The sequence below is a fragment of the Pituophis catenifer genome, unplaced genomic scaffold, assembly GCF_029215685.1.
Source record: "Pituophis catenifer annectens isolate HBS135680 unplaced genomic scaffold, rPitCat1.0.hap2 SCAF_3, whole genome shotgun sequence".
Classification (NCBI taxonomy): Eukaryota; Metazoa; Chordata; class Lepidosauria; order Squamata; family Colubridae; genus Pituophis; species Pituophis catenifer.
The window spans coordinates 96,602,765-96,627,342 of record NW_027256883.1 but is presented as its reverse complement, the minus strand read 5'-3'; the positions used below and the strand labels follow the sequence as shown (position 1 = coordinate 96,627,342).

At 45.0% G+C, this 24,578-nt stretch overlaps 1 protein-coding gene across 1 annotated transcript in view; it reads right to left on the bottom strand.

The window, feature by feature from the left end:
* Positions 1-24,578, bottom strand: part of PSD2 (pleckstrin and Sec7 domain containing 2) — a 152,965-nt gene that overhangs the window by 72,505 nt on the left and 55,882 nt on the right. The window contains exons 7-8 of the mRNA XM_070939150.1: positions 4,241-4,330; positions 2,178-2,221 (exon numbers count right to left, since the gene is read on the bottom strand). Of these exons, the coding sequence (XP_070795251.1) occupies positions 2,178-2,221; positions 4,241-4,330 (134 nt within the window). The remainder of the gene's footprint in view (positions 1-2,177; positions 2,222-4,240; positions 4,331-24,578) is intronic.

The window sequence follows — 24,578 nt, the reverse complement described above, 5'->3', positions numbered from 1 at the left end:
AGACAGGGAGTTGCTTGCTGATGGAATGGATTCAGGCAAGCGAAGCAAGGCAAGCGAAGCAAGGCAAGCAGCTAAGGTAAGCAAGCTGGAGGGGGAAAACTTTTTTCCTTCTCCATGGCTCTGGCGATCCCAGCTGAGTTGCCTGATTAGCAGATCGTCAGAGCTTGGATCGCCAGAGCCATTTAAGGCTCGTTAGAGTCTTTCGGGCTGGTCTGCCTGGTTACAGGAGAATGACACCGGGCGTATAAGATGACCCCCGACTTTTGAGAAGATTTTCATGTGTTAAAAAGTCATCTTATACGCCGGAAAATACGGTAGGTTAATTTAGTATATGATTGTTAATTGAAATACCCTGTATTTTGCTCTGGGAAGTCTCGGGGGGAGGGTGGGATGGGAAGGGCGGTGGGGATGGTGGGGAGGGAAAAAGGGTGGGGGGAATATTGGGGGGGGGAAATTTTCTTTGTAAAACTTTTCAATATAAAAAAAAAAGATCTAAGATCCAGTATCATATAATGTGCGCTTTCTCAAGCATATTTAGCCACTTCCTCAATTAAAAAGAAACTCAGTTTGGTGTAACAATCAAAGCATTGGGCTAAAAATGGGAGGCCAGGAGTTCTAGTCCTGTCTTAGATTTAAAAATCCATCTAGCTGAGCTTTAGCTAGTCCTCTCTTACCCTATGAAGGAGCCAAAGCAAATTACTTACCAAAAAACTTGTCAAGAATATTGCAGGGACTACGGGTAGTCCTTGACTTATGACCACAACCAAGCCCGAGATGTATGTTACCAAGTGAGATATTTGTTAAGTTTGAGTTTTGCCCCATGTTATGACCTTTCTTGCCACAGTTGTTAATTGTTGCAGTTGTTAAGTTAGTAACACAGTTATACAAGTGAATCTGGCTTCCCCATTGACTTGTCTTGTCAAGGTTGCAAAAGGTGAACATGAACCCAGGACACAGCAACCGTCATAAATATGAATCAGATGCCAAGCATCTGAATTTTGATTACGTGACCATGGATATGCTGCAATGGTCGCAAGTGTGAAAAACAGTCATAAGTCACTTTCTTCAGTGCTGTTGTAACTTTGAATGGTCACTAAACAAACTGTTGTAAGTCAAGGACTATCTGTACAACATATTTTCCCAAATATATGTGAAATAGATTATTTAGTAAAACCAATATAAATGAATTTCAACAGCAATAAATACCATGAAAGGAAGAATAATATTGTTGAGACTTCCAGGACAGAGAAATTGATGATTGTCCCACACTAAATGGCTATGGGAGGAAACAAAGCTTTTCTTTTTCCTGGCTTTGTATTAAAGTCCAAACTAAAATATCTGAAGCTCTGCTTTGAGGTAATCATTACTGAGCCCTTGAATTTTTTTTTTCTTAAATTAACATTTAATTTAGGTTAGTCTAATAAGAATGCTGCTAAAATGTAGATGGCACTGAAAATAATACAGTAACCTGAGTTCCATTAAAAAAGAAAGTCTCTGGGCCAAACTTAATTCTTGGTGACTGAATGGATACATCCATGTTGGGCTACAGTGAAAAGGTTTCCCCTTGCCTTTTGGGATATTGCTTTGATTTCCCAATTTAGCCTCCAGCCTTAGGATTTCCTTGATGATTCCCAGGTACAACCCTCCTTAATTTTTCTCAGGTTAGTCAAGGTTGGCTTTAACTTGTTATGTCCTGCAATAGATTAATTAAATAATTTCAACTATTGACCATACACCTCAGTTACAAGGTTGGCTACAAATAGAAAACAATAGCAACCAGTAAATGAAATGATGCCTACAGTAGGTAATACAGTTGCAGCCATTCTATTGAAGGTAATACTGCATTTAAAGTATTTAAAAAAGCAATTGGACTACTCAATTTATATTTTTCTATTGTATTCTTTGAACTTTTGGAATTATAGATTTTAACAAGCTTGTTTAAATAATGCTTTGCTATCTCTTCCTGTTTATATAATACTAAGGAACACTGCTCTAAAAATGAGCTCTCAAAACAGTATATATTTACTATGGAGAACAATGTTTTTTACAAACTCCTAAAATTGTTTATCATTCATATCAAGATGTGCCTACTGTTTCTATCCGGAACAGAATATCAATATCTTTATAGGGGTTACAGTCACCAGACAATAATCTATATATTTAAAACAATTACTTACATTGCCCATTCTAGTTTTTCATTTTTTATGGAGTTATACAGGGTCTGAAACAAGAACATAATATTACCAGAATATTTCTGAATATCTATTAATCATTATTAAATTTTCTGATATGGGAAATATTTTTACAGTTATCCTAATGCAGGGTATTACAGATAAAATTTGCACTTGCTCAGCATTCTGTGTACAAAAACTAGACATAGCCATTTTGCTTCAGCACTGAAGGCACAGGACAGTATCTTTCATTTCCCAGGGACAATAAGCCAGATCAGTTTAGTTTAGAACAAGGTGTGCAATAGACATTTGTTCTTGAACACCCTCAAGCTGCCTCCTTTGTTTAATGGCCAGCCCTATATGGAAAAATAGATTTGAAGAGCTTGTTTATTTATTTTGTAACCATTATTCAGAGTATACGAGCAATGAATAATCAAGACATAATAAATGCTTTGGTTTTCTACTAGCATTTTTAGAACTATCTTACTGTTTTATCTTCATAGCTCTGGTTTTAAGAAGATTGTAACTGAAATAAAATTCTTCAATAATAATGGTCTAATTTAAGTGAGCTTTTTTTGTAAAGAACCAATTCTATAAGATAGCTAGCTGTTTGATATAAATCTATATTAATCATGTTAACAGTGGTACAGACTACATGACCATTCTGCATTACTTCTTAGATTTTACTTCTTGTAGAACCTGTTTTTTTTGTTTTTGTTTTTACTGTGAGAAGGGTATAGAAATAAACATCTGTTTGGAAAAACCTGTATAGCAATAACAGTGGAAACCGCTCAGAGAGGGCTGTAAAGCACTGTGAAGCAGTCTATAAATCTAAGTGCTATTGCTATAGAAGTCTTAGACTTATAGACTGCTTCACAGTGCTTTACAGCCCTCTCTGAGCGGTTTCCAGAGTCAGCACGTTGCCCCAAACAATCTGGGTCCTTATTTTACCGTCCTTGGAAGCATGGAAGGCTGAGTCAACCGTGAGCTGGTGAGAATTGAACTGCTGACTTGCTGGCAGCTGGCAGTCAGCAGAATTAGTACTGCAGGACTGCATCCTAACCACTGTGCCACCACAGTTCTTATATCGCTCTGTTACGCTTTACAGCCCTGTCTGAGCAGTTTACAGAGTGAGCATATTACCCCCAACAATCTGGATCCTCATTTTAGTGACTTTGGAAAGATGGAAGGTTGAATCAACCCTGAGCCCATAAGGACTGAACTCCTGGCTATGGGCCATTACATGACAAAGTGCAGTTAGAAATTAATATGCAATTGGAGCACATAGATATTTAACAATTGCATCATATTCTGATACTTTATGTTATCTCTATTTTCCTTTCCAAGTTTGTATTACTTCAGAAGGTAATAGAAGAAGCAATTTGAATGTGAGCAGCTTCCTACTTACACAAAATAAGTGCTTTAAATAAAAACTTTGTAGCACCCTTAAATCTTTTCAGGTGGTTTTCAACAGACAGAAGGCTTTTACATGAAAGACATCGGAATTCAGTACTTTCTATATTTGTAAGCTGAAGTGGTATAACATTTTTTCTGATGATTTGCATTGAGTTTCATCAATCTGAAGGCCTCTAGATGTCTTGACCTATAATTTCCATAATGTCCAAGCATCATGTCCATTAATTATGTAAACTGAATGATATGGATTATAGTCCAAGACATTTGTAGAACAGGGTGACAAAGACTGGTATAGACAATATCTTAAGAATGAAAATGAGAATTTGCAGGTGGAGCATGTAAGCAGTGCAGAGGTGGGTTCTGCTTACCTTTACTACCGGTTTGCAACAGGGCCGCGCGTGTGCTTGCTTCGCTCACGCACACGCTCTTCTGCGCAAGCGCAGAAGCATTTTCATGATGTCAGGGTCAGTGGGCGGAGCCTCCCACTGGTTTTACTACTGGTTCTATAGAACCGGTGCGAACCGGGAGTAACCCACCACTGAAGCAATGGTAGCTTATCATCCACTAATTTATGTGTAGTGTGAATAGGGTCTCGGCTTCAGGCCCCTGGCCTTTTATCAATCATAATGACTCATTTTGGGGCATAGCATTACCTTTAACAGATCCTTTGCAAAATCTTTCCCATCATTTAGTCCATCCAGATTTGCTGTAAACTGTTGGCAGGACATCTTTTTCCCAATATTCTATAATGCAGAAGAGCAGATCACTGGACACCTTTTTTCAAAAAACCATAATGTTTTAAATATTACATGAAATATGTGAATATTCAGATAAATGAGGCAGATGTTTCCTATATAGCAATATTTCTCTAGAGATCAGGTCCAAAGTGCAGCAGAATGGAAAAGGAAGAAAAATAATAGAGTCATTTTATAAGCAGCCATCTTTTAAATGAATCAGGTTTGCATGTGAACATGAAGTGAACTAAAAGATTCCATTCCTGAAAACTTCCCAGAGAAATGAGAAAAAGGATTCCTTATTGTAATCTCACTGGCCTCTTTCCTTAAAATCAGTTTGAAAAGCCCTTTTCATCTAGTACTGCATCATGGGACTCCAAAGTGCTTAACTGATAAACTATCAAAACCAGAAGCTTACCTGGAGGTGGAGGAGAGGCAATGACCTTTCCTAAGCCATTTCAAACAGTTGTAGTCCCTGTTCACATATTGCTGAGAGGTTCCTATAACATATCTAGTATATTTCCTTATGCTAGATATGTAAAATATTTTACATTACGGCTTAAAAAAAATTCAGATCAGGGAATAACTTCAAACATACTTCCCAAATTAATTTAACAAATAGAAAATCACCTGATACAGTCTTCTAATGATTTTGATGATTAAAACATTCCTATGTAGGCACAGAAGCTGCATTTTTGATGCAGAAATCTGAATTGTATTGATCCGACATAGTGATTCAGTTGAGATATATAAATTGGATCAATTTTCTAAATAATTCAAACAACTGACTGACTTCCTGAATTTTCACACAACCATAATTCATAATTAGTGCAGAGTATAGGTATACCACTGGCATGGCATGTAAGGATACAACATCTCACACATGTAATCAGAAGCTGAGGGTGTTGCTGGGTGGAATGGGACTGTTTGCCTTGTACCCTTGGCTGCGCCTGCCAAGGGTTCCGTTTCCAGCCATTCACTCCTAATGTTTCTCCTTCGCTGACATGCCCCTAGCTGTTCGCCCTGGCCAATGGGCCCCAGCCCCTCCATCCCAGACACTTTGGCGCAGCCCATTGGACGACATACTGTTTGTCCTGGGCTTTTAGTCCCCCAGGACACTTAGCCGCCAGCCAATCTGGCTGCCAATACTGGCAGCGAGAAGCCGCCGTGCAGAAGGGGGGGGTGGAAGCTCCCCTGTACCTGATCGTGCCTCTCTGATAATGAACAAATGGGAAGGGAAGAGCAGGGGGGGGGGAGCAGCCAGCTTCATCCAAAGGAAGGGGGAGGGGGTAGAAGCTCCCCTGTACCTGATGATGCCTCCCTGATAACGAATGAATGAACAGGAAGTGAAGAGTGGGGGTGGGGGGCAGCTGGCTTCATTCAAAGGAGTTTTTGTTTCTGGTGGATATCCTAGCCTTAGAAGGAGAGAGGGAAGGAGGAAGGGAAGTGGGGGAGAGAAAGATAGAGAGAAGGGAGACAAGAAAGGAAAGAAAGAAAGAAAAGAAAGGGAGGGAGGGAGGGAGGGAAGGGAGAAAGAAAGGGAAAGAAAGAAAGAAAGAAAGAAAGAAAGAAAGAAAGAAAGAAAGAAAGAAAGAAAGAAAGAAAGAGGGGAAGGCAGAAAGAGGGAAGGGAAAATGAATGAGATATGGATGGATGAAATTCCCAGAAAAGGGAGAGAGTTTACTAGGCAAGGCTGCCATGCAGAGGAAAGCAGAGCTAGTCCTCGACTTATGACAACAATTAAGCCCAAAATTTTGGTTACTAAGCAAGAGCGTTATTAAAGTGAGTTCCGATGCATTTTACTCAATCCATCCTCCAACAGTGGATATCAATCACTGTGGACCAGATTGAAAATTTGAGAGCAAAGGCCTGCCGGATCATCAGTGATTGACACACTTGTAAGGGAAGGGTAAGGGTACCCCTCGATTTACTGTATGTCCACCATTGAGCCTCAAATCTCTGTTGCAAAGCGAGACAGCTATCACACACCATTGTTAAGCAAATAGCTGCAGCTTTTAAGTAAGTCACAGCTTTTAAGTAAGTAAGACTTAAGTAAGTCGTTAAATGAATCCAGCTTCCCTATGGATTTCATTGGTCAGGTCGCAAAAGGGGATCATGTGACTCTGGGACACTGAGGCCGTCATAAGCAAGAGTCAGTTGCCAAGCATCCAAATTTGGATCATCTGACCATGGGGATGCTGCAATGGTCATTAAGTGTGTAAAACATAAATAAATCCCTTTTATTTATGTTTTTCATAAATAAAAGGGATTTATTTATAAATCCCTTTTTCCAATGCCGTTGTACGATTAGGTACAGGGGAGCTTTCACCCCCTTCCCTTCTGCACAGGGGCTTCTGGCTGCCAGCTGTTGTGACTCCGACCCCCGAGCCTGTCCTAACAGAGGGAGAGGACTCAGAAGGTGAAGGAGAGGATTTGGCAAGGCCTCCCTCTCCAGGACCCTCCTCTCTGGCAATGCCTCAGGTTTCCTCCGAAGGCCAAGAGATATGCCAGGAACAAGGCACTTTGGAGCAGCTGCAGATAGAGAGTGAGGGGGATGAGTTTTGGATGAATCCCAGACAGCGTCGGAAGGATAAGCACGCGCAGCAGAGAAAGAGGCGTGGGCAGGCCAGAGATTGAGCTGAGTCACTGGACCACATCCCACAAGGGATAAAAGGGGGTGTGTTGGCTATTCAGGCCTTGTGATGGACAAATTGAAAAGCTTGGAAGTCATATCGTGTTTCTAGAACCCTGTTAGAATCTCTTTTTGGATTTCTTCGGACTGGACTTTGACAATTCTTTGCTTTGTGGAATTAATTTGATATATCGGACTGAGGAGTAAAAACCTCTCTTAGTGAATAAAATTTCTTGGCAGGCAGTTCATGGTTCGCTGCCAAGACTGTTATCTTAAAGGAATTCCTGACTGTTTGATTCATTAACTCCTGGCTGTCAGTTTGTGTGCGTGCATGCAACGGGGACAAAACATCAGCATTGGCAGCCAGATTGGCTGGCGGCTAAGTATTCTGGGGGGCTAAAAGCCAGGGACAAACAGTATGTTGTCCAATGGTCTGCGCTGAAGTGTCTAGGGTAGAGGGGCTGGAGCCCATTGGTCGGAGTGAACAGCTAGGGGCATGTTAGCTGAGGAGAAATGTTAGGAGTGAATGTCCAGAGGCGGAACCCTGGTGACCAAACAGGTGCGGCCAAGGCAGGCAAACAGTCCTAAACCCGTTGCTGGGTGTGATACTGGTACTGTACACCTGCATGCCTGCCATCCCTGTCCTACTGTTCCCAATTATATGTAATCACTTTATGTGTTTATGGCTATGTTTTGCCAATTTATATCCTTTTTTTTATGCCAAAAATTTTTCATGTGTCCATGTCTGTGTCTATTTTGTTACTTGTTTTCTTATTTGTTGACAGATGAATAACAACAACAATAACAACAACAACAATAATCATGGGAACCCTCATTTTAGGAGGCAGTTGTGGCTTGTTAAATCTGAGCAAATGCCAGAGGCGCCTCCAGTAAACATTCAACACATGTTGAAATGGGGTGCTATGGGGTGCTATGGGGAAGACTACTAGTCCTCACTTAATGATGGTAATTAGGACCAGAATTCCCATCATTCAAACGAGGTGGTTGTAAAACATGATGCCACATGATCCCCATCCCTTAATGATGGCAATCCCAGCAGTCCTGGTTACTATCAATAAACCAGGATTACCGACTCTTAAGTGAGGACTTCATTTGACTGGGATTTCCAACTTCTTGCTGGCTTCCAACAAAGTCATTGGCAGCTTACTAGCAGGTGGCAAGCAGGTGACTGCTATGGAGTGCGGTCAGATGGGAGGGTGCTGCGATGCAAGTACAGGTGGGGGGATAGGTGGCACGGTGCAGCGTGACTGTGAGCAAGTGGGAAGAGTTGCTGCAGCATAAATGTGGCTGGGCAGGCAAAAGGTATATACTTTGGCTTGGCATGATCAGGGCCAGGAAGGGGGCTGTGTGCTATGGAGTACAAGTTCCTATGGGGAGGGATGCTACAGGCAGATACACACTATGGAATTTCAGATCCCAGGATCTCGTACTCAGTATTAGGGCTCCATGAGAGAAAAATGGGCAGCAATTTAGAGGAGTGACTTGAAACCTTCCCTGCTGGCTTTGACTTTGCTTGGCAAGCCAGCAAGGAAGGTTGCAAATGGCCATCATGTGACTGAGAGACTATAACTGTTGTGAATGCAAAATGGTTGCCAAGTGCCCAAATCGTGATTATGTGGCAATTGGGGTACTGCAGCAGCTAGAGCATCAAGTATCGGTCCTAAGTGCCACTGTCCAGCACTGTTGTAACAGTGAATGAGTTTGTCTGAACGAGTAACCCAAGGACTACATTTATACAGTTTGTGGTGCTTATTCCTTAAGAACCATGCTGAATAAGTATCTTATGCTGAAATAATTAAAGGAGAAAATACAGACTGGAAACAAGGAATATAGCCCAGAATAAGACTTTTTTATGGTCATGAGAATATCCCAGGATTTCAGGTATTGCACTTTGTCTCTTCTTTTCTTCATATTGTTTTAACTGCTTGTTATTTACACAGCTATAGCAAAATGTCTTTTATCATACAGATAATAAGGAAAATGTTCAATTGTTTCTTCTAATTGCCTACCTGCCTGCCTGCCTTCTAGATTTCTGAAGAAATTTACAGATCTGTAAACTCCCAAATTGTTTCACCAGATGGCAGCACTGTCCTACCTTTGTCTGTGCTTGGAAGTGATGCAGAGTCAGTTCATAACTGAATGTGAGACCACCAGAGAATCTGAGGCCTGTAAAGTAGACTGGGAAATTGAAAAACATACAGGACAGCAGTAACGACACACCACTGCTGTGCTGCTGCCAGGTAAACTGCATGGATTTGCAGGAGATAAATTTGACTAGTGGGTGTCTACCTTTTGTATTTAATCTCTCTATATAAAGTGATCTCAGCCAGGAATAAACAGCTCCGTGCACAGAACACTCCATCCATGGAGTGTCTGTTTTCAGACAATCGATGCATGGAGTGAAATTTGTAAGCTCCATAGGGTTTGCTTCATCAGAATCCAGAACAGGGCAGGTACTTTGGTCAGAATCTGAAAAGCCTGATATGCAGTTGTGGAATTAGAAGCAATATTTGTAAAATTAGCTTACTTTGGAGATAGCTGGTGTGTCTATGAGTGTCCTTTCTCAACTTTTTAAAATAATTTAGATGCACACACAAGCACTTGTTGCTTAAACGGCACAATTTTGCACTTCCATATTGCATTATTGTGACCAAATAATGGTGCATTGCCAGATGTGGACAACATTGGAAGAAGCTGTAAGATGAAAAGAATGCCTGTGCTGTTTCAGACAAGTAGGTGAGTATGCACAGGATCCTTTTTTAAACTTAAAAAAAGACCCACCACTTGGTTACCTCCAAGGTAAGATACCTCTTCCCCTCTTCAGGGCTCTTACAGAAATTTATTTCCTGTGAAAGAGAAGGAAATACTAATGGAAATTTTAATTTATGTGGTGAAGGATTGAGTCTAACAAAAGCAGCATATGAAGAGATATGCTTCCATTTTTATAGCCTCAGTGTCAAGACCGATTCGCACTTTCACCTACATTGCTTCTTTGCTCTCAGCTTGACAATAACAGGGAGGGGGTGGTTGGAATGCAAGGGAGAGAGAATAGTATTCAAGCATCTGTCGGTATCGTGGGACATTGCTGGCATCCCAAGGAAACACTGAGCAGATGCCCTAGTGTTGCAGATTCATAGAAGAAGAACAAAATGAACATGCGTGGTGGACACTTTGGCGGACGCTTTGGACTGTAGGTCCACACCACAAGCACTGAGCCAGCCGAAGCCAAGAAAACCACCTGCGAAGCTGAAAGAAAAAACATGGGCAACTCAAAAGGTCATGGAGGTGTCTCCCCAATCCAGCAAAGGGGAGGGAACTCCAACCCATGTCAAGCCCAGCCTGGTCTTCTATGAGAGCGACAGCAAAGAGGAAGACTACCCAATGGTAAGTGGCACCATCATCCCCATAATGACTCAGGTAGAGATTTTGGTGCCCTCCTCGGGAGTAAGGGGGCCTTACTCCCTCATGACCTTATTGTACTTGGGTTGCACTCGGTCCCTAATTAGCATCCAGACAATGGAGAAGCTAGGACTGAGGAGTTTAAGATAGCCCATGGAGTTCTCTCAGTTAGATGGTTCTCTTACAGAATGCCAACAACCTGCCTAATGGAGCCAGTGAGCCTCAGGGTTGGGACCCATGTAGAGACTATTCATTTTATTGTGGTTCCTGGAATGACTAAGGGCATGGTCCTAGGACTTGCTTGGTTGAGGAAATGGAACCTGTCAGTAGATTGGGACAGCAACAAATAGTGAATGAGAAAGAAAACAGTTAATTGGCAGGAATCAGTGAAAGCACCAAATGCCAGCCACAAGTCTGTGGTTAGGAAAGTGAAAGCAGAGTTAGTGAATACACTAAAGGGAAGCGAAGAGTTAGAGCCACTCATTCCGAATGAATACCACAACTTAGCAGAGATGTTCAGTGAGAGGGAATTGGACACCCCATCACCCCACAGACTGTGCTATTGAAATCTTGCCCAGAGCTAAATTGCACAAGCCGAAGATGTATTCCATGACACTGAGGGAGATGGAAGAACTTCAGGGGTTTATAGACAGGGGATTTATCTAGCCTGTGAAATCAAGGATGGCTGCCTTTGTACTTTTCAAGGAAAAGAAAGATGGGTCTCTTGGGCTGTGTCTGGGTTGAATTGTATCTGTGTGGAAAATATGTATTTGCTCTCCCTCATGAGGGACATGCTGGGCTACCTATCCAAAGGGAAAATTTTCACTAAGGTGAACTTGAGAGAAACATAATGCCGAGTGAGGATTAAGGAGGGGGATGAGTGGGAAACCGTATTTAACTGCCCTTTGGGTTGCTACCAGTTTTGGGTGATGCCATTTGGGCTGCAAGAGGCACCAGTAAAACTCATGCAGTTGATAAACAAAGTCCTGCACAAACATCTGTATAAAGGGGTGCTGGTGTACCTAAATGTCATTCTAATTTACACTGAAACCACAGAAAAGCGTGTAAGAATAGTGAGGGCAGTACTTGAGAAGCTAAGAAAAGTTGTATGCCAAGCTCTCTAAGTTTCACAAGACCAGCCTAGACTATCTGGGTATCGCATCTCTAAGGATGGGGTGGAAATGCATTCGAGGTATGGACAGACCACAAGAACCTGCAGGCATTGAAGACCCCAAGGAAGCTACCTCCTAAGCAGGTCTGGTGGGCTTGGTATTTTAACTGCTTCGATTTCACCCTTCGCTATTTATCAGGGGGAAAGAACTTCTTAGAAGATGCCCTCTCTCAGATGCCCCAGTACAGGAGTACCTGAGAGAAAGTAGTTATCCCATCCAGGCAGCTCACAGTGCCAGTGCTTGTGTAGCAGCAGTGAAGAGTCTCTCCGCAGCTGGCTGGCGATGCAACTGCTAAAAGATGCCTTGGGGGTGGATGAATAGTTCCAGAGACATAAAGATGACCCGATGGCAAAGGGGGGAGGGGCTTGGCATGGAAGAGGAGTAAATTGTATGTCCTAGCCAGCCAGAGAAGCTTGGTCCTGCAGAGGAACCATGACACAAAACCCACAGGGCATTTTGGGTTTGTGAAGAAAGTTGTCCTGTGTGTGCCTCCATGAAACGCCTACCTGGGAAGCCTCCAATCTTGCTACAATTGGTAGCCAACTCAGCTAACCATGGGAGGAGATATCAATGGAGTTGCCTGAGAATGCTGGGAACACAGTAATTTAAACTGTCATTGACTTGTTCTTGAAGGAAGCACACTATGTAGCATGCCTGAGGATTCCTTCAGCTCGGGTCCTAGCCAAGATGTTTGTGCAGCATATCTACAGACTACATGGAGTCCCACAGCACATTATCTCAGACCAGGGGGTGCAATGGATTGGGACTTCAGTCTCCCACCCTTGGCCACACCTCCTTCACTTCCTGCCTCCCGCCTCAGCCAATTTACAGCCAGATTTCCTCCTCTGCTGGCCCTCCCCCAGTCATTTGCCATAGCCAATGGACCTCCATCCCTCCATCCCACACCCTTCAGCCCAGCCCATTTGCAGACATACTGTTTGTCCAAGGCCTTTGGCCGCCCGGGACAATTAGCTGCCACCAAAACGGGTGGCAGGCAGAAGCCATGGTGCTTCTACCTGCCAGCATGTAATGCACGATAGGCATTTGGAGGGACTGTGGGGCTATGAGGGAAGTGCAGCAGCCAAACGGTGGTGGGGCACGGCTTCAGGAACAGGGGAAAGCGGCTTCTGGCATGGGGGGATGCAGCAGCAAAATGGCAGAGGCTCATGGTTTCAGGCGTGGGGGAAAGCGGCTTCTGGCATGGGGGGGGCACAACAGCCGAACAGCAGTGATGCATGGCTTCTGGCGTGGGTTAAGGTAAGGAAGGAAGGGGAGGGAGGGAGATTGCATTATGCCTTGCCCCCTCCAGCTCTTGCCCCCAGCTCCATGGAAGGCTGCAAGAAGCTCCAATCTCAACTTCTCTCATCACTCGCTCTCTCATCTCTCTCGTTCTTTTCCTCCCCAATGTCACAGCCTGCCTGAATGTCTTCTTCCTCACCATCCCTCTTGCAGCATTTTGTGGGTATTTATTTTTCTGTTTTAGTTGCTTTTATTTTCTTTTTGAATAAACCATACATGTCAAGATCCAGCTGCTGCCAAGGTCCCATCCAGCACCCCAAATATTCCCTATCACCAGACACCACACCCAGACCCTGAGCTATCCTTCCTTCCTTCCTTTCCACTCTCCCTCCCTCCCTTGAGGAGTCAAAATGGGAAGCCCCCTGGCCCCTGCTGCCTGCTTATTGTCTGCTCTGCCTGGAGCCACCGACAGCTTTAAAAAAAACCTGTGGAGCAGCACCTTCCTTTTTTTCCCCCCACCCTCCCCTCATTTGCCTCTGCTCATGGATTCTGGCCTCCCGCCTCATGCCACCCTGTACTGCCCCTGCCTGCCTGACACCAAACAAACAGTGGGCCTCCTGGTCCCCACCAGAAGCTGCTTTATCCCCACAATTGAAGCTGTGAGCCTCTGCCGTTCAGTTGCCGCAGCCCCCTATGCCAGAAACCACTTTCCCCCATGCTTGAAGCCCTGCACCACTGCCATTAAGCTGTCGCACCCCCCATGCCAGAACCCGCTTTCCCCACACCTGAAGCCATGAACCTCTGCCATTTGGCTGTCATGCCCCCCATGCCAGAAGTTGCTTTCCCCCGTGCCTGAAGCCATGCCCCACCACCATTTGGCTGCTGCGCCTCTTCCATTGCCTCACAGCCCCTGTGATCTCCTATCAGCCATCACACACTGGCAGGCAGAAGCACCATGGTTTCTCCCTGCTACCTAATTGGGTGGAGGCTAAAGGCTATGCAGCCAAAGGCCTGGGACAAAAGGTATATTGGCGAATGGGCCAGGCTGAAGAGTGTGGGGCAGAGGGCTGGAGGCCCATTGGCCAGGGTGAATGACTGGGGGAGAAGGAAATCTGGCTGTAAAAGGGCTGAGGCAGGAGACTGGAGGCGAACGAGCAGCCAAGGATGGGAGCTTGAAGGTCGTAGACCTGGGTGCAGTTCATGTTAAAGTTTTGGTGGGAGTATTTGAAAATGATAGGCTCCTCCCAGGGACTTAGCTTTGCCTATCATCCTAGTACCAATGGAGCTGAATGTATTAATTCAATGGGAACCATACCTGCACTGTTGTGTAAATTATCAGCAAACTAATTGGACCAAACTCCTGCCTTTCGCAGAGGTGGCATATAATAACTCAGTGCAGAGAAGTACAGGTTTTACCCCTTTCAAAGTGGCTACAGGAACTGAGTTCATGCCCATGCCAGAGCTATCATGGGCGACCCCATCCTCAGTGTCATTAGCCGAGTAGATGGCTACTCTGAAAGCCAAGTAGGATTCCGTGTGTGAGGCATTGAATAAGGCTAGGGAGAGTCAAAAGAGGCAAGCAGATTGGAAAAGAGCCTCCCAGGGGGAATTGTAAAAAGTTAGGTCCCAAATATATAGGGCTTTTCCAAATCATCCGGACTGAAAATCCGATGGCAGTGGAGTTGTGATTGCCAAAAAGCCTTAGGTGGGTTCAGCCAGTATTTCATTGCATCTTTTAAAACCATTTTGAGACTCTGAATTGAGACCAGTCAAAGAACCTCCTCCTCCTCCTATCCTAGTTAGGGGAGAAGAGCACTATGAGGTCAAAAAGTTACTTGCTTTCAGATGCCACAAGGGAAAACTACAATATATAGTGTTGTAGAAAGGCTACCCGTTAGCAATGGGTGGCTGCTCCAGATGTTAGGGCAGCTAGGTTAGTTCAGAAGTTTCACAATAAATACCCTCAATGGCTCCAATAGGGATTGCAGTGGTAGCTGCTTGTTAAGTAATAATGTATATATGTTTACTATTGTTTCAGGTCTAGCCTTCTTCTGGGGGGTTGGCATGTCAAGACTGATTCACACTTTCACCTACACTACTTCTTCGTTCACAGCCTGACAATAACAGGGAGGGGGTGGTGGTTGGAATGCAAGGGAAGGAGAATGATATTAAAGCATCCATCAGACCGTGGGACATTGCTGCCATCCCAAGGACCCACCAAGCAGATGCCCCAGTGTTGCAAACTGTTTCCCATAACAAAATGAACATGTGTGATTGGTGGACATTTTGGATTGTGGGTGGCCCATAGAAAAAAGGGAGAATTAACTACACTTGCTTTTGTGCGGTAAACTCTAGAGCTGGTTTTGCTTCTTCTGTGCCAATGTGGTTTATTTAGCAAAGTTTATACTTTTGATAAAAATAATGTCCCAAGAGTTTCTTTTCCTGGATTTGCAACCTGGACAGTTGACACACAGAACTGTAAAAACAATATCAATAATAGTTAACAGAAGAAAACAATGGGGAGCCATAAACAGTGTTCTATAAAGTCATTCCCACACTCAATTTCAGTTTTTACTCCTGGAACTTTACTCACAAACATTAGGATAAAGCTTTTATAAAAAGATGAAACATTGTAGACTGGTGGCAGGATTTTGAATTCTTTGTTTTAAAATTTCTGATTTTAACAGAAATGTTCCTTACTTTGCTGTGAATTTAAGAAATATGATGAAATTTACAGCATTGGCAACATCTTCAATGGGGACACTGATATTAAAATTCAAGTAAGCAGTCCAAAGGTTTTGGAAAACTATGTTTACAAGGAGCTAGGAAGTTTTCTCTGACATTCAATCAGAAGCTGCTTTTTATGACTTAAATCAATGACTTCATTGTCTGCACTCCAAAACAAGAGAGATTGGGATTTGATCTTTTTTGAAATATTTTTTAGGTATTTAAGGAATCCTATGGTGTCTCTACTCAGTTATCTTTTCCAGAGCAAAATGGATCCAGATAAATAACCCTTTCTTCATAGGGTTCAGTTTCTAGTTCCAAGGTACTCTTTGTCACCCTATTCAGAACTGTTCCAGTTTCTCCAAATCCTCTGTAAAGTGTGGTGCCCAGAACAGGACAGCGCTTGAGCAGGATTGCAAGAATAACTTTGCCTAATAATGATGTGCCACTTTTGACTAGGTGGTTGCCCAATAAAAATACATTCAATAAAACAAATAAGTAAAGTTAACCCATTAAGGTTAAGTTAGCTCTGGCTCATGTGAAATTTGTAGTCAGTAATAGTGTGCGTGTGTATGCATGCCTACGATTCAGTGTTGACTTCTGGCAATTGCAGTTTTCTTGGCAAGATTTTGAAAGTGGCTTGCCATTACTTCCTTCCTAAAACTGAGAATCACTGGCCCAATGGCACCCAACTAGGTGGAATTAGAACTCAGTTTCCCAGTTTCTAGCATGGTACCTTAACCATCAAACTAGCTATCTAAGGTCTGCATTACCAAGTCTGGCATCCCAATTACTTCAGGTGACAGGTCTAATTGGCATCAATTTGTTTCGAATCCTCACAGTAATGAGTCAACAACTTTCAAAGTTGTTCTTTGTCTTCCTGCAAGGTTCAACTTCATCTTACTCTACAGTGCTATTTAAAATGCGGCAAAACTCACTTAACAAATGTCTCACTTTGCAAGAGAAATTTTGGGTTCAATATGGTTGTAAGTCGAGCACTACCTACCTAGTATATAATTTCATAGTATAAATGATATGATAAAGTTAGAGTATGCTATGTTTTATGTTAATTCACATGTGGGGAAAGATAGACAATGAAAACAGGTGAAAAAAGTAAAAAACTTTTTCCAGGAAAAACTCAGCATATGCAGCTAGTGGAAAGTAGCAACTTTGATGCATTCACAATAAGACACACATGACTTCCAGAACAACAGAATATTCTCATGTACACCAGATAAAGCAACAAGACACCATGGGGAAAAAAAACTAGAAGGTGTGAGAAAAATGCAAAGATGGCTCTGGCCAAACTTGGATAGAAAGCATAAAAATATACACAAATGGGAGGGGCAGATATGGCGGGAGCAGGGGACCATATCATGTGTCGGGGGCTTGCACTTGCTATCTGAGAGCAATTGCTTGCCCCAGTCCCCAAGGCTCCGCTCGGACACTAGGTGGCTTAGATACTCAGGATCTGGGCCTTCGGCTGATGCTGTGCAATGCCAGGTCCGTGGTAAATAAGGCCCCCCTCATTCACGATCTTATTCAAGAGGGAGGAGCGGACCTGGTGGTTATTATGGAGACCTGGTTGGGCCCGGAGGGCGGCGTCCCTCTGGTCGAAATGTGCCCACCAGGCTTCAGAGCATTCCATCAGCCGAGGGCCCAGGGGAGGGGCGGGGGAGTAGCGGTTATTATTAACGAGGATCTGGGTCCGAGGGAGACCACGGTGCCTCAGATAGCCGGATGTGAGTCCCTCCTTGTGAGGTGGGGTCATGGGGTTCAGATGGGCTTGTTGCTTACGTACCTGGCTCCCTGCCGCGTGGCAACAGCCCTACCTGAGCTACTCGACGTGATAGCCACGGTGGCAGTAGATACACCCAGGCTTTTAGTCATGGGTGATTTCAACTTGCCATCCGTTGGTGAAACGTCTGAGGTGGCTCAGGAGTTCATGGCTTCCATGACGGCCTTGGACCTGACCCAGTTAGTTCATGGCCCTACTCACAGGGGAGGTCACACTCTGGACCTGATTTTTGTCTCTGGCCAGTGGTTGAGTGGTCTTGTTATTGGGGATATAGACATGGAACCCTTGTCATGGACAGACCACTCACTCCTTCGCCTAGATCTTCGAACCGCTGGCCCCCGCCGCAGGGAGGCGGATCCAATTAGATGGATCCGCCCCAGGCACCTGATGGATCCTGAGAGGTTCCAGATGGAGCTTGGGCCATTTCCTGAGGTTCTAGCACATGACTCGGCCGAGGACCTGGTAGCCGCCTGGGATCGGGCGACTGGTGGGGCCTTGGACCGAGTCGTGCCTTTGCGGCCTCTGACCCGGTGCCGATCCTGTGCGGCTCCTTGGTTCACCGAGGAGCTGAGGGAAATGAAGCGCCGGAAAAGACGCCTGGAGAGCGGTTGGAGGGCCAGTCTCACTGAATCTGATCGAACACTGGTAAGGTCGCATATTAAGACCTACCTAGTGGCGATAAAGACGGCAAAGTTTAATTACTTTTCCGTCTCTATTGCGTCATCAGGGAATCGTCCGGCTGCCCTGTTTAGGGTGATCCGCTCCCTGCTCCATCCGGGAGTGCGGGAGGATCCCTTGGAAGGCAGGGCAGAGGATTTTGGACAATACCTGTATGACAAAATCGCTCAGATCCGGGGCGATTTGGACTCTGACTGGGTAGATCAGGGCAGAGTGACGAGGAATAGTCTTGAGAATGTTATCTGGGAGGAGTTTGTTGCCGTGACTCCCGATGATGTGGACAGGATTTTGGGGAGACTTAGTGCGGCCACATGTTTACTGGACCCGTGTCCCTCCTGGTTGGTACTGGCTTCCCGGGAGGTTACACGAGGCTGGCTCCAGGGTGTTATCAACGCTTCGCTGAGTGAGGGCCACTTTCCCGCTGCCTTGAAGGAGGCGGTGGTGAGGCCTCTCCTCAAGAAGCCGTCCCTGGATCCGGCAATATTGGCCAACTACCGTCCTGTCTCCAACCTTCGCTTCATGGCGAAGGTTGTGGAGAGTGTGGTCGCGCGACAGTTCCCACAATTCCTGGAGGAAACATCTTATCTAGATCCATTCCAGTCAGGTTTCAGGTCTGGGCACAGCATGGAAACGGCATTGGTCGCGTTGGTTGATGATCTCTGGAGGGCTCGGGACAGGGGTTGCTCCTCTGTTCTGGTCCTGTTAGATCTCTCAGCAGCTTTTGATACCATTGAACATGGTATCATGCTGCACCAGCTGGAAGAGTTGGGGGTGGGAGGCACCGTGTTGCGGTGGTTCTCCTTCTTTCTCTCCGACCGGTCGCAGTTTGTGTTGGCAGGGGGGCAGAGGTCGACCTCGAGGCCTCTCATCTGTGGAGTGCCGCAGGGATCGGTCCTCTCGCCCCTTCTGTTCAACATTTATGTAAAGCCGCTGGGCGAGATCATCCGTGGCTTCGGGGTGAGATACCACCAGTACGCTGATGACACCCAGCTGTACATCTCCACCCCAGGCCACCCCAATGATGCCCTTGAAGTGATGTCCCAGTGCCTGGAGGCTGTGCGGATCTGGATGGGGAGGAACAGGCTCAGACTCAACCCTTCCAAGACTGAGTGGCTGTGGCTCCCGGCATCCCGATATAGTCAGTTGACTCCATCACTGACTATTGGGGGCGAGTCTTTGGCCCCCACAGAAAGGGGTCGCAATCTGGGAGTCCTCCTGGATATGCAGCTGTCCTTGGAGGAACATCTGACAGCTGTAACCAGGGGGACCTTTTGTCAGGTTCGCCTGATCTGCCAGTTGCGGCCCTTTCTTGATCGGGATTCCCTATGCACAGTCACTCATGCCCTCATCACCTCTCGCCTTGACTACTGCAACACTCTCTACATGGGGCTCCCCTTGAAGAGCACCCGGAGGCTCCAACTGGTCCAGAATGCAGCAGCACGGGTAGTGACAGGAGCAGCATGGCGCTCCCATGTAACACCGCTCCTGCGCGAGCTGCACTGGCTCCCAGTGGTCTTCTGGGTGCGCTTCAAGGTGCTGGTTATCACCTTTAAAGCGCTCCATGGCATCGGGCCTAGCTATCTTCGAGACCGCCTGCTGCTACCAACGACCTCCCATCGTCCCGTGCGCTTCCACAGAGAGGGCCTCCTCAGGGTGCCATCAGCCAATCAATGTAGGCTGGTGACCCCCAGGGGGAGGGCCTTCTCTGTGGGGGCACCTACCCTCTGGAATCAGTTGCCCCCAGAGATAAGGAGAATCCAAGACCTTAGTGCCTTCCGCCGTGCCCTTAAAACCCACTTTTTCCAGCAAGCCGGGCTGGCTTAAGAAGAAATTTTAAATGTTTTAATTGGTTTGTATTTTTAATTTGGGGCCAAATTTATATATATTTTAATTGTTTTTTAATATTTGTATTTTATGTTTTTTAATTCTGGCTGTACACCGCCCTGAGTCCTCAGGGAGGAGGGCAGTATATAAATTTAAAATAAAATAAATAAAATAAATAATAAATGTGGCTATCTGGATACATTTCAATCTATTTTCAGTCTTGGGTAAGGCATGGAAACAACACTGATTATACTTTCCAGTGACAAGATAGGAAAGGGGGGAAGATGCCTTCATGGGTTTCCTTGATTTCCCATTGTCCTTCAATATCATTGAACATTATGCTGTTTGGGGCCACCTGCTCTAAATTAATTCTTCCTAAAGCAGAGGTGGCAAACTATGGCCCCTTTATGACTTGTGGACTTCAACTCCCAGAATTCCTGAGTCAGCATGGCTAGCTCAGGAATTCTGGGAGTTGAAGTCCACAAGGGCCATAGTTCCTTATCCCTGTCCTAAAGGGACAGTTGTAGAAGGGCGGAGAGATTGGGTCCCAAATTCCTCATTACACTTTCCCTGCTCCTGTTTAACATCTTCATGGGTCAGCTCATCTATCAACATGGCAGTAAGGTCACTAGTATGCTGCTGATTATAACTTGACAGTGAGCCAATCAAATGGTATCATTAAAATGCTGTTCGGATGTCTGGAGGGTGCTCAGGCCTAGATGGAGAGGAACGGATTAAGGTACGACAAAGTGGCTCTGGATTTGAAAGCCATCCAATTACAGAGTGATACCATCTTTAGTGCAGGATAGGGTTGTGCTCTTCTCAGCAGAACTGGTTTGTACCTTGGGAGTTCTAAACTCATATGTCCTGCCCAATGAGTAGATAGCAGTTGAGGCAAGTAGTACCAGTAAAGTACCGGTTGTCCCCTTTAAAGCTCTTATTTATTTTTATTTATTTATTATTTATTAATTTTATTTCTATACCGCCCTTCTCCCGGAGGACTCAGGGCGGTGTACAGCCTGACTAAAAGCAAAAAAGACAGACAAAATTTAAAATAATTAAAATTATTAAATGATAGGCTCAATTTAAAACCCCAAATTTAAAATCCCATTTTTAAAACCCAATTAAAATCTTTACCTTGATAGCCCAGCCTGGCGGAACAACAAGGTTTTGAGGGCACAGCGAAATACACGGAGATCAGAGATTTTACGAATTTCTGGGGGCAGCTCATTCCAAAGGGCTGGGGCTCCCACAGAGAAGGCCCTCCCCCTGGGTGTCGCCAGCTGACATAATTTGGCCGATGGCACCCTGAGGAGACCCTCTCTGTGGGAGCGGACTGGCCGGTGGGAGGCTACTGGTGGCAGAAGACGGTCTCAAAGGTATCCAGGTCCAATGCCATGGAGCGCTTTAAAGGTGGTGACCAACACCTTGAATCGCACCCAGAAGACCACTGGGAGCCAGTGCAGCTCGCGCAGGAGGGGTGTCACGTGGGCACAATGAGTTGCGCCCATAACCACCCGTGTGGCCACATTCTGGACCAGTTGGGTGCTTTTCAAGGGGAGCCCCATGTAGAGAGCATTGCAGTAGTCCAGTCGGGAGGTGACAAGGGCGTGAGTGACTGTGCGCAAGGCGTCGCGATCCAGAAAGGGCTGCAACTGGTGGATCAGGCGAACCTGATAAAAAGCTCCCCTGGCCACAGCCGTCATATGTTCTTCTAAAGACAGCCGTGCATCCAGGAGGACACCCAGATTGCGAGCCCTCTCTGTGGGGGGTAAAGACTCACCCCCAATAGTCAGTGATGGCGCTAGCTGACTATATCGCGATGCCGGGAACCACAGCCACTCAGTTTTGGAGGGGTTGAGTCTGAGCCTATTTCTCCCCATCCAGACCCGCACAGCCTCCAGGCAGCGGGACATCACATCAAGGGCATCGTTGGGGTGGTCTGGGGTGGAGATGTACAGCTGAGTATCATCAGCATACAAATGGACTCTCTACCCCAAAACCACGGATGATCTCACCCAGCGGCTTCACATAAATGTTGAATGGAAGGGGCCCCATGCAAGGCGCCACGAAGTCGACCTCTGCCCCCCTGTCAACACGAACTGCGAGCGGTCGGAGAGGAAGGAGGAGAACCACTGCAAAACGGTGCTCCCTATTCCTAACCCCCTCAACCGCTGCAGCATGATACCATGGTCGATGGTATCAAAAGCCTCTGAGAGATCTAACAGGACCAGGACAGAGGAGCAACCCCTATCCCGAGCCCTCCAGAGATCATCCACCAACGCGACCAATGCCGTTTCAGTGCTGTACCCCTGCCTGAAGCCCGACTGGTACGGGTCCAGATAGATAGCTTCATCTAGGTGCCCGGGCAGTTGTCGTGCCACCACACTCTCAACAACCTTCGCCACAAAACGAAGGTTGGAGACCAGACGGTAGTTGGCTAATTCAGCCAGGTCCAGGGAAGGCTTCTTAAGGAGGGGCCTCACCACCGCCTCTTTCAAGGCAGTGGGAAAGGCACCCTCACTCAGAGAAGCATTTATAATCCCCTGGAGCCAGCCTCGTGTAACCTCCTGGGAGGCCAGTACCAACCAGGAGGGACACGGGTCCAATAGACATGTGGCGGCACTAATCCTACTCAGAACCCTGTCCACATCCTCGGGAGCCACAGGATCAATGGTGCAAATCAATTATACTAAAAGCAAGATGCTAATTTTTTTTGCAAAGCAACCTGAATGCATACCTGGCACTTAAATAACAATAGATTATGTTAAAATATTTAAATTCTGGGCCATCATTTCTCATAGCTCTACCATGCACAGCACATCAAAATTAGGTGCAAAAACCAATAGCAGGAACACCATTTTCATTTTGCCAGGGAAGGGGGGGGTGCACAGCATATTCCAGGACTGAAAAAAATATACACTGGATTAAGGCATTGGGACCATTTTATTCCTTTCCCCCTCTGGACAGGATTCAGTCTAAATTCTCAAGAACATATCTACATGAAGCCACTGGGTGAGATCATCTGCCACTATGGGATGAGGTACCATCAATATGCTGATGATATTCAAGCTTACATTTGCACCTGATGTTGTCACTGTCCTCTGGGTGCCTGGAGGTTGTGGGGGTCTGGTTGGGAATAACAGACTTTGGCTGAACCTGGTAAGACCGAATGGCTGTGGGTGTGTGGAACTCCAGGTTACGGAACTTTCACACCTTTAGTTCTGGATAGGGTTGTATTAATAAAGAAGTAACATCACGGTTCATGGTCCTTTTTCTAATAAATGAATATCTGCAGACACTTCAGAAGGATGTATTTTGAGAAATGACCCTCATACACATCACATCAGAATGACCCTTCCTCCTGCCTTAAAACATGGCTACAACATAATGCCACAACAACTGGAATGTTGTAATTGCTCTCTCTTGGGAGGAAGAGTATTTTGATGTTTGGTTCATTGTGAGTGATATTCCTATTTTTAAAAATTTGGACATGTTGTATTATTTTTCCTGTTAATTTGTTCTGTTCTTATTGTTGATATTGCTATACTCAATTATTTGTTTTTAATTTGAATATACAAAGAGGGAATTATATGGCTTATATAATATCAAAGTGGCTTATAAATCCTGCAAGTAAATATTACTAATTTTAATAAGCCAGAATGAGTTTGAAAAGGTTAAGAAAAATTATATATTGCATACATTTCCTTTTTACAAAGTAAACTTTAATAATAAACAAATTTATTTATAAAAATGTTCTAGTGACTGAACTTACCACCTGAGAAAGGTTAAACAATACAGTAAAAGTAGAAGATCCAGGAGCAGGAGAGAAAGAAAAGAGAAAACAAACAAACAAACAAAAAGAAATTAATGTCAACATATATTACTGAATGGTTACAATTCAGAGAAGCCTTCCAAACTTACACCTTCATCATATCACCACAACCATCTCACTTACAAAGGAATTTGAATTTGGGATCTCAAAAGTTCTCTGCCAAATCTCCTCTAGGTAGAAAAGTTGTGAGATGTTGTCTATAGTAACCTATGCCTAATTCTTGCAAATAGAACACGGCATGCTAAAAAATTTTATGTTTGAGTAATTTTTGCTCAAACTAGAATTTCTGTTCACAACCAAGGTTCTTCTGTGAGCCTGATCTCAGATCATCCAGTTATTTTCCCATGCCTAATAATGCTATTTATTCCCTTGTATAGCAGTGAAAAGCCTGTGGGTGAGCTGGTAATCTTAGGTATTCTATAGGTTTAAAGTCATTATTCTTTTCCAAAGAAAGCCTGTGTCAGGATCTGCCAGGTTTGGCTTGGTGCCTTGCATCAAGTGGCTCGCAGGCATCCTGCCATCAAGGATGGATGGTCAATAAAGCTGTGTGTGTAGGTGATGGGAAATAGGGAGGGGGGAATGACAGGCGATAAAGGCTAGAGCAGCTTGGAACCAGTTTACCAAAGCCAAGCACCAGCATCCAAAGCCAAGCACCCTGAAAAAGTACGTGGATTACCCCAAAACATCTCAGCATTCTCAAAACCCCTCAGCAAGTTCCAATTGGCTGAAGATGGACTAGTCACAGAAGGAATCAGAATCAGAGTAGAGCTGAAAGAGACCTTGGAGGTCTTCTAATGGAGGCCCCTGCTCAAGCAGACGATCCTATACCATTTCAGACAAGTGACTGTCCAGTCTCTTTTTAAAAACCACCAGTGATGAAGCACCCACAATATCTGAAGGCAAGCTGTTCCACTGGTTAATTGTCCTCACTG